At 48.8% G+C, this 10,814-nt stretch overlaps 1 protein-coding gene across 1 annotated transcript; it reads right to left on the bottom strand.

Annotated features, from left to right (window-relative positions):
* On the bottom strand, window positions 1-5,704 carry LOC123051580 (pentatricopeptide repeat-containing protein At3g18020). The gene is made up of 3 exons (XM_044474492.1): window positions 2,512-5,704; window positions 2,037-2,444; window positions 1-1,959 (listed from the first exon to the last, which is right to left on the bottom strand). Exon 1 carries the CDS (start codon window positions 5,520-5,522, stop codon window positions 3,327-3,329), a length of 2,196 nt encoding a protein of 731 aa, XP_044330427.1. The 5' UTR covers window positions 5,523-5,704; the 3' UTR covers window positions 1-1,959; window positions 2,037-2,444; window positions 2,512-3,326.
* Between the last annotated feature and the right edge of the window lie 5,110 nt (window positions 5,705-10,814).

Below are 10,814 nucleotides of genomic sequence, written 5' to 3'. Positions count from 1 at the left end.
GATTGCACGCATATCGCTCTTTAGTCATTGCACAATTGGTGCTTACAGACAAAGATGGGCATGGAATTCACACAAAAGCTAAAAGTTATATCCTGATGTAGGTTTTGGTTCCTGCTGTATGGATTAGTACCATAGGTTCTTATGCAATTTCTATATATATCCTCAGAACCATATAGTATTCCAGTAACACATCATTTAAAATTTGGAGGGAAGAAAACAAGCGATCTTGCATAAATAATCCTACACTGGATTGTATTCTCATCTTTCAGAATTTCCTGCAGCAACACACGAGAGAAATTAACCGAGGCAAGTATTTGAAGAATACATCAGCTTGAACTTTAGAGGTAACAACTGATATTGCATAATTCTAGACGTCATTGCCCATCTTTCATAATTTTTTGGGCCAACACAAGGGAGAAATGAACCGAGGAGCTATAGCATTGAACATAATTGATGTTTAAATAAACTTCTCAAGAACACACAATCCAAGAACGGACAGACGACATACCGAACTTGCTGAGGATTTGATTAGTCCTTGAGGCCGCCAGGGAGGCCTGCGCAACAGACGAGGTACTCTTGCAGGGTACAGGGGCGAGCAAGAGGCACTAGATTCAGCCAGACGAGGTACTCTTGCAGGGTACAGGGGCGAGCAAGAGGCACTAGATTCAGCCAGACGAGGTACTCTTGCAGGGTACAGGGGCGAGCAAGAGGCACTAGATTCAGCTCTGGTCCAGTGTCAAGAAAAAGATTCAGCTCTGGCCTGTTATGTCGGTGGTACCATTTCAGTGGTTCATCTGGAGAAGCTGGCCCGTCAGTGGTGAACTCAAACGGTGGATCCGCACTCTTGTCCGCCAGATACCGCACGCCGACGGGAGGGTAGCGGGCACCGGTCGCCCCCAGGTGCACCGCATTCCCAGCCACGCACGGAAACGTCCTGGCAGAGAGGGAGAAGCATGCCGCCTCCCCGACAAACACCGCACGGTGGCGGCCAATGTCCTCCACCGGGACGAGCCTCTTTCCGCCACATTCACCTCGAACACCTGGATCAGGTTCCACCGGCACTCCTTCAACCTGTTCTCCACCCTGATTGCATCCATGCGCTTCCTCCTGCGCGCCATGATTCTCCGCTCGTCAGCGCTGAGGTGATCAAGGTCGAGGTAGTAGCGCACCATGAGCATGCCGCCGCAGCGGTGGTCGTCGGGAGGGACAAGGTAGGAGGACACTTCTCCCCTGGTTTTGGGCTGGTTCACGACTATCGGCACCAACTGAGGCTCAGGGCAGAGCCTCACATGCATTATATTCCCCTCAAGAGTCGCAAAGTAGAAGCGCCCCTGTAGGGTTGACGCCGACGATAGCCGATATGATGCGTAGCGATTGGGTCTCCCGATCTCGTCATGCTCAATCACAGCCCACCGCTGGTCGCCAGGCTTGGCGTAGACTATGGCACGCCCACGGTCAATCATCAGGAGCACAACCGACGCTGGGGAGGTCTCTTCAGAGATGCCAGTGTAGATGAGGCGCTCCGAGGACTCCAACAGCCCCGTCCAGACAATGTACGCTCTGCCGAGGTCGGGGGTGATGGGCGGGAGGTTGGTGAAGGCCCTGGTGAGCAGGTTGAAGAGGCGCACAGCGTGGCTCGCCTTGCCGCGCAGGAGCAGAAGGCCCTCGGTGCTGGTCTCAAGGTGGTGGCGGGAGAGCTCCGGGAGATCGACACATGCGCTGGCACCGGTGGAGTCGTTGAGAAAGCGACGGCCGTCGCCCTCGGTGCGGTTGGACAGCATGATCCAGCGTCGGGGGCGGAAGCGGCAGTCCAGGCCGCCTCCCGCGCGTGGATCATCGGTGCAGTTCCTCCACTCCTTGCACGCAGCACGGAGGCGGATGTACTCGGCCACGTCGTAGAGGAGAAGCCGACCAGCGATATCGTCAAGGAGCACCGTCGGCAGGTTCGGTCAATCTCGCCTGCCGGCACAAGGATAATCGTCAGAAATAGAAAAACAGGAGAAACTAGGATAGAGGACGGGGAATTTTGAACTGACCATTCCTCGTCGTGGCCGCGTTTACGCAAAGGATGATCTCCGCCACAATATCGCAAGGAACCAGCAAGGTTACGATGGTTTCGCTTGCTCATGCGACCTGACCCCCAGATCTGCATCCTCATTTCCGACTGATGCTGGATGACGGGTAGCGGCAGCTAAACCCTCCATCAGCATGGAGCAATTCGGTGCCTATATATATTTTCCATTTCTAATACTTACTAAAAAGTTACTTCATCCAGCATTAAAGCGCAGCTTATTACCTTCCATATATGGCGATCAACACCCAGAGTACAAGCGAGCAATGCTAAGCTGTGAGCTGCTACCTCTGTATCCCTACCTACCGTGTCCAACCTGTGCACGGTTCTTCATGTCTTGGATCACCATCATGTAAGAGCACCTGTTCGTCTCCTACAAAGTTGTTGATGGAATTAGCAATCTGAAGCCACCCTAATACAATCAAAACATCGGAGCTCACCATAGTTTCCATTATATCAGGCTCTTTTGGTCGCAGCAGACAGCTGTCCGCTGCCATGTAATCGCCTCAGAGAAGAGCAGTGTCAGCGTTCAGTATCACCTCCCCTGGACCCAGCAAGATCCATCCCCTAATCCTGTGTTTAGAGCTCCGCCATCACCAGAAGCGAACCGTTCTTCATAGATGAACTCCAGGCTAGCAGCATTGCGACGCACCAACAATACCACCCATGAAATGATAAGTACCTTGGCCGTCTCACCCTGTGACATGCTGTTACATATAAGGAAACCCCAATGTCTTGGATCAGTCATTCACAGGCTTGCAAGCATTTCCATGAGATCTTCATCCAAAAGAGCTCAGGTGCACTTAGGCATTGTAGAATAAAGTAGAGCATGCTCCCAAGTATCTTCATATGCATCACAAATACAACAAGACCTGACAGTGGCGAGCAATTGCAGAACTGGAGCGACCTGAAGACACTACATGCAGTGTTCTTTACTCTCCATCGGTTTCTGCAAAAGTATGGATTTCAGTTGTTGGGTGAGTACCGAGTAGAGATGCACTAATAAAACATGCCAGATTTGTTATCGACAAGCTTATGTCAAGTGCAGCCAAAAATCAGTCGTGTCAGTTAAGCTCAAGCCTTATTCTCCAATAGGTGGACAGGTTACCAGCTTTGTCTTTGTCACTAACTCGGCCTTCTTTGACAGGTCCAAAATAACAATAAAAAATTAGCCTTCATTGCACAATGTTCTAATATGTGCCCTTTTTTTTTGAAAAGTATGTGCCCCTTCTGAACAGCAACACTTGTTCTTGTTCTAGAGCAAGCCAAAAACCCTTCTGGCTACTCCAGAAAGTGGTTCTCTTAGAGGTTGCTCATCCTGCTTGTTGAAGCCATCCTCACTGATTGTATGATCCTTGTCCATTGATGGTCCAACCACTGAATTGTCTATCAGATAGTTCTGCTCTTTTGCTGGATCAGTAAGATCTGATGGGTTCTCAGTCATTTCTGGTGACCTTCCAGCTTCTTCAACCTTAGCTTCGTTGTTATTCTTGTACACTTCATCCAAATATTCTGACGATGATGACGATGATAACGAAGGCATCTCATTTTTTGTCGAGACGATAGGCTCTACTCTGTCATCTGCAGAACTTTGATCGGCATGAAAACTGGGGACCTGATGCTCCTCCTCTTGATCTTCATTGCCATAAAGGTGCAATTTCTCAAGAATCCTCCAAGTCACAGCATCCGGTGAAAGGCCATTCCTTCTCATCTCCTTCACCAATTGATAGGCCAACTTCTTCAATCCCTGCTTGCAGGCAGTGTCAATGAGTATGTTGTAGCAGACAACACTGGGACAAACCCCAGAGTCTGCCAACTCATACAGGAAATCGCATGCCTGCTCCAGTTTCCCCAGTTTGCAGAGGCCTCTCAAGATTGCACTGTACACATAACCATCATGTATCCCTGATGGCCAGACCACATTATCCCAGAATGCCTTTGCCTTCTCAAGCTGCCCCGCGTCGCACAACCCTTTGATCACCACAGTGTGACTCACAGAGTCGGCAGTGATGCTACTTGATTTCATTTCGTCGAGGACCTGCATTGCTCTGTCAACTAGCCCAAGGCAGAACAATCCCTTGAGGACCGAATTGTAAGTGACAACATTAGGGGCGCACCGGCGCCTGGGCATCAAAGTGTGCAGCACATGGAGGGCTTCTGCATGCTCACCTACATCCAGGTATCCAGAGATGAGTGTGGTGAAGGTGACAACATCAGGAGCACAGAATTTCCCATTAATCATGTCGTCCAAAATCTTTCTAGCCTCCTGGGTACGCCCAACTTTGCAGAAGCCATGAATGACAGTGTTCATAGTGATCACATCCGGTTTGCAGTCCCCCTGCAACATGGACACAAGCACACCGAGCTGCTCGCTTGGGTTGTCCACAGCACGCAGTGCCCCAAGGAACATATTGTATAGCCTAGTCCTGGTCTCCTCGTCAGGTTTGTCATGCCCACATTGGGGCTGCAGCATCAGCTCCAGGACATCCTTGGCCTTAGCAACCTCTTTCTCCCGGCAGAGCTCTTCGACGAGTACCTTGTATGTTACCTCTCTCGGTCGGTACCCGGAGCGCACACCTTCCATCACCAGCTGGTACGCCCTCAGGCGTCCCCCGGGCTTCTGGCTGGTGCATAGCCCGTGAACAATGCAGTTGTAGGACAGGGTGCTTGGGCACAGGCCCCTCTTCCCCATGATGTACACTATTCTGGAGGCGCCATGGTGCTGTCCAGCCCGGCAGAGAGAGTCAATCATCTGGGCATAGGCAAACTCGTCTGGGACGAAGCAGCGCCGCTGCGGCATCTCCTCGGCGACGCGGAAGACAATGTGGAAGAAGCCCTCGCCGCACAGGCACTGCACAAGGTTGGCAAACGCCGCGTTCTTGAGCCCCTGGTCCTCGTCGTGGCAGCGCTCCATGCTGGGCCAGAGCTGGTTGTCGACGAGGTCCATGGCCGCGCCGACGTCGCGGCTGCGGAGGAAGGCCTTGACGAGGAAGGTGCGCGCGAGGGAGCTGGGAGCCAGCCCCCAGCGGGGCATTTCGTCGAGCAGCTTCTGGGCGGCGCGAGGGTCCGCGGCGCACGCGTAGCCGTCCAGCAGCGCGGCGTAGGAGACGGCGCTCGGAGGCACGCGCATGCGGAGGAGGAGGCGGTGGGCGAGGAGGAGCCAGGGAGCGGCGGCGGAGGAGAGCAGGGCGAGGAGGCGGTTGTAGTTGCGGAGGGAGGGCACGAACGGGGCGGCCTGGACGAGGCGGAGCGTGAGGAGGGGCGTGCGCGCGCGGAGGAGGCGGGCGAGGAGGCCGTTGGCGGTGGGCGCGTCGAGGCGGCGCGACGCGGATGCGGAGGAGAGGAGGAGCGCGACGCGGTGGTGCGCCTCGGCGGAGCGGCCGGACGCGCAGAGCGCGTCCACCAGTCCGCCCAGGTCCGGCTGCTCGGGCTGCGCTGCCGTCGCCATCATGGCGGGCGCGAAAGGAGGTGCACGGTCGAGAGGGTACACGACGCCGTCGCACGCTCGCTCTAGTTTCTGCGATCTGCCGCGGGCAGGTTCCCGCCGACGAGCATCGTATCGGTGCCGGCGTGAACTTAGCGGGTAACTAACTGACTGGGTGGCAGTTCAATTCAGATTGCTGCCTTTTTTTCCTTATTTTGTTGTGATCATCTACTACTTTTACTGTTACACTTAGGGCATCTCCAACACCGACCCGTAAACCGGACACCGCATCGGTCCCTGGACCGAGGAGACCAGTCAGAAGACACTTATGCGGAGGCGCCGTTTGAAGATAACCGCATATGTCCGGTTGCATTTTGATTGAAATTTAATAAAATTGAACAAATTTGATGCATATTTAAACAATCCGGGCAATATCCATTCATACTTGAATAATTTTACATAAAAGCAGATGGTTTTTGACATATTTGAACTTTCATGGGAGAGAGAATGGAAACCATGGCCGTCGTCCTACATGTCGATGACCACATATGGACGAGATGGACCTTTGATCCACGCCGCCATGATTAGATCGATGGTGGCGACGGCGAGGCGGAGGAAATATTTTTGGGGTGGTTGTGGTGCTTTCATCTCTAACGAGCCTATGTGGGATCGACGCTGATACAAGTTCAATGTTTTTGAATTCAGATATATTGACCCAGGTTGAATCTGTGCGATTTGTGTGCCATTATTCATTTCCATTTTTTTGTGTGCCATTATTCATTTTCATTTTTAGCCCTGGACGCTCATACTACTACGTCATACTATTCATCAAGTTTGGATTGCGTACATCATACTACTCCCTTGGTTTCAAAATAATTGAAGTTTTAGGTTTTTCTAAACCAAACTTCTTCAGGTTTGACTGTGTTTGTAGAAAAATATATCAATATAAAACACAAAATTAAATACATTAGAATCTTCAGAAGATATACTTTCATACTAGGTATAATTAATTTTGTAGATCTTACCATATTTTCCCGTAAACTTGGACAAATTTAAACAATTTTAATTTATAACAAACATAAAACTTCAATTATTTCAGAATGGAGGGAGTATTCATGTTAAAAGTTATTAGTATAAATTAATTACCATTGGATTGAACAAAATGGGCGGCCTATATTGAATTAGGATACTGCAATATACTTCCTCGAACCAAAAATGTAAGCCATACACACATCGCAAGATTTGAGTTTACCTAATATTTAGATTCATAAAATGTTATATAAGACACAAGAGTGGCCACATTAAATCTTTTTGTGCCCCATAGCTCACATTTAAATATTTAAAGTAACCCAAATATCGGGTTGTGTGCATGCCTCGCATTTTGGAATGGAAAATATGGTGCTCAGTGAAAATATGTATCTCTAAGTTTGAAAAAGGTGAAAAAAAATCATGCATATGTTGAAAAAAAATCTGCACAGCACAAATCGTGCAGATTCAATCTGGCCCAATATCTCTGAGTTCAAAAACATTGAACTTGTGTCAGCATCGATCCCACAGAGGCTCGTTAGCGCTCGTTACGCCCGGTAACGCAACCGGTGCTCACGCGAGAGGGGATTCCGTGTTGATTCGCTAACTCGTTCGACCCGCTGACCGCTGACAGCTTGACCTTCGACCGCAGACTATTGTCCATAGATCATTGACCGTTGACTTTTTATGAAAAATATTTTGTGATTTTTTAGAAAATCCGGTAACAACGTACACAAATTAGAAAAAAATGATTGGGGATTCAAAACAGTTCACGAATTCGAAAAAAAATCATAGATTTTGAAAAAAAACACATGTATTTGGAAAAAGTTAATCAATTTTGAATAAAAAGTTCCCAAATTTGTAAAAAAAATGGACTTTGAAGAAAAAAATGGAAAACGCTTGTGGATTTAAATATATTCATAAAGTTGAATTTTTTCACGAATTTAGAGTATGATTTCATTTTTGAAATAAAATAAAATATAAAAATAAAATAAAGATCGAATAAAAACCACCAGAAAACCAAAAAGGAAAAAACTGGCCGGAAGCTTCTGAAAGCGGTCTGGAAGCTTTGCAAAACCAGCTACCGAAATTACCTATTAATGGGCCGGCCCACATAAATTCGATCGAAGCGGTGGGCGCGCGCGCGTACGAAAAACGCTATAAGTGGCGCTACGAGCGCCGAACAGGAGCTGGCGCCACAAAGACGGTGTGCGGTGTTTTCCTCAAAAGAAAAAAAAAGACGGTGTGCGGTGTTTTCCTCAAAAGAAAAAAAAAGACGGTGTGCGGCATGACATTGTACTCGTACCACTGTTTGCGTGATTGCGTCTGGCCAGTGCCAACCACTAGTCCCCTTGTATTCTGGGTCACATTTAGATCATGATTTTAACTAGTAAAAATAATATCACTGAAAACTGCGTTCAGATATAAATCCAATGATATAATTTTTGATGACATGATTTTTTTTTTTGAAACAAGGCAAAAGACTTGCCATTTTTCTTGATTAAGAAGAAGGTTTAGACATAAGCCGCGAGGAGATAAAAAGAAAAAGGTCTACTCTCGCGACATAACAGTACTGAGCTGTTTGGCTCCTGCCAAAGACCAGAGATGGGCCTCCTCTTTGATTTTTGCGATAACAATGGAGGTCGGGGGAGAGACATTTTGAAAAATTCTTGCGTTGCGCTCCTTCCAAATTTCCCACGAGACAAGCATCATCAAGGAGGCGATGGCCTTCCTGCAGCCACCTCCACCATTAACCGCCTTGAGCCACCAATCTCTAACTGAGTCTTCATGACACCAAATCATTGGTGAGGAGTCAAGGATGCCAAGCCAAGTGAAAATTTCGGTCCAAATCCGGACAGTGAACCTACATTGAAATAGGAGGTGAGCAGCAGATTCTTGCACTTGCTTGCAGAGAGGGCACACATTGCAGCTTGGCCAGCCTCGCCGGAGTAAACGATCGGCTGTCCAAACACGATTTTGGAAGATCAACCAAGCAAAAAATTTGCACTTCGGTGGAGCCCACATCTTCCAGATTGTAGCATTCATTAGACAAAAGGAGAGACCAGCAAATTGCGCCATGTAAGCCCAGGAGGCGGATACTCGCCACTGTTTGTGAACTTCCACGTTGAAAGAACATGCGGTGCCCCCATGTTTGGTTTTGGTAATTGATGAGAATCTCTATGGACTAATGGTTGCCTTGAGTTATATTTGAAGGATTTGTCCATAGGCATTTCTTGAAGTTCATGTGTTGGTTTCAAGGAGTTTATGTGGTGACCAAGGTGTTATTAAGGAATTATCCAAAGATTGGTCATGTGAGAGTTGAGCTTATTGCAAGCATGTCTTGGAGAAGAAGATTGTGTGATCATTCATGTATATCTTCAAGACATCATCCAAATGAAGAGAGTTGAAAAGGTTCAAGGTTGATCAAGACTAAGTCAAGAGTGAATCAACTTGCTCAACTCACAAAGCGTAGAAGATGTACCGAGAGGGATCAAGCGATCCCATGGTGTGGTAAGCATTGTCAATTACGCTTTGTGTACTAACCCATGATCTTCGTGAGAGTTCTTTGTGGGGTTAGGTTGCGGTGTGCAAGTTCAAGTGAAGCATCATGAAGCATCATGAAGAGATCAAATGCTTGAAGCTTGCCGTCCATTGTGGTGACAATGGACTTGTGAAGATGTTGCGGTGTGCAAGTTCAAGTGAAGCATCATGAAGAGATCAAATGCTTGAAGCTTGCCGTCCATTGTGGTGACAATGGACTTGTGAAGATGTGCGGAAGAGTGGCTCACCCATAGTGGAGTATGGGGGAGCAATCAACTAGTCTTCATCGAGCCAACGCAACCAAGAAAGGTGGTCCAACTTGAGGGAGTCAAGATCGTCATCATCTAGCTCAAGTGGACCATGTGCAAGGCAAAGGTTTGCCCTTGATAGGTTTTCTATTTTACCGGTCTCATGATGCTAGTTGGGAGAACGGGTTATCGGATCGATTACCGTACTATCAAGGGGGGCTCTCGATGAGTAGCTTGATCGTATCATTCGTAGAGAGCTCAAACCATTGCATCCTTGCATCATCTTTATTGGTTCTTGTTTGGTTCTTCTCTTTGTGAGTTTTGGAGCTTATGGTCATCTTGATGACGAGCTCGAGTTCATCGAAAACGGAGTTCACTCACATCTTCTATGATGTTTTCGATGTTGGAGGTTATGCCGGTTCTTCTCGGTTGGAGGTTTCACTCCTCTATTTGTTGGCATACCTCCCCTGCCTCTTCTTACTATAACCAGTCGCTGTTTTGATGCTACTCGTCTTCCTCTATCCAACAAGCTTGAGTTTGCTCAATTCGGAGCTCATATGCAGAAGTTATGGCAGTTTTGGTTTCCTAGCGGTAGTACCGCGGGCCGGAGCGGTAGTACCGCTTGGGTGCTACAAGCGGTAGTACCGCTCTAGAGCGGTAGTACCGCTCCTGAGCGGTAGTACCGCTGGTAGCCCCCAGCCATAGTACCGCTGCGGTCTCGTGCTAGTACCGCCTCGATTCGAGGGGTCTTTTCTCGTGTCGGGTTTTACGGTACTAGCCACGGCAGTGGGGGCCGTTGTACCGCTCGTATGCGGTAGTACCGCCCTGCCACCGCGGTAGTACCACTCTGGACCCAGCGGCAGTACCGCGAGGGGGAGCGGTAGTACCGCTTATAGGGGCAAGCGGTAGTACCGCTCTCTGCGGGGCTGAAGTGGGGGTAACGGTTGGATTGTTCCCCCCACTATATAAGGGGGTCTTCTTCCCCATTCTACTTCATCCTTTGAGCTCGTGTTCTTTCCCCATTGTTGACCTTCTTCGAGCTTGCTAACTCTCAATCCCTCCATGGATTCTTGCTAGCTTTTGAGGGAAAAGAGAGAGGAGATCTAGATCCACATTTCCACCAATCACTTTCTCCTCTATGTGAGGGGAACCCCTTGGATCTAGATCTTGGAGTTCTTGGTGTTCTCCTTCTTGTTCTTCCTCTCCTTTTCCTCCCTAGCATTAGTTGCTTCGGTGGGATTTGAGAGAGAAGGACTTGGGCACTCCGTGTGCCCTTGCCATTGCATTTGGTGCATCGGTTTGAGTTCTCCACGGTGATACGTGGAAGTTACAAGTTGAGAAGCTTATTACTCTTGGGTGCTTGGTGCCCTTGAGCTTGTTCCTCTTGGGTGCTTGGGCGCCCTAGACGGTTGGTGGTGTTCGGAGCTCAATCATTGTGGTGTAAAGCTCCGGGCAAGCATCGGGGTCTCCAATTAGGTTGTGGAGATCGCCCCGAGCAATTTGA

The sequence above is a fragment of the Triticum aestivum genome, chromosome 2D (assembly GCF_018294505.1).
Source record: "Triticum aestivum cultivar Chinese Spring chromosome 2D, IWGSC CS RefSeq v2.1, whole genome shotgun sequence".
NCBI lineage: Eukaryota > Viridiplantae > Streptophyta > Magnoliopsida > Poales > Poaceae > Triticum > Triticum aestivum.
Note: the sequence above shows the minus strand (reverse complement) of the source record. Positions and strands in the feature narration are given on the sequence as shown.

What these genes read in the sequence shown, in the direction of transcription:
- LOC123051580 (XM_044474492.1), bottom strand. Translation starts at nt 5,522, where the DNA reads ATGATGGCGACGGCAGCGCAGCCCGAGCAGCCGGACCTGGGCGGACTG.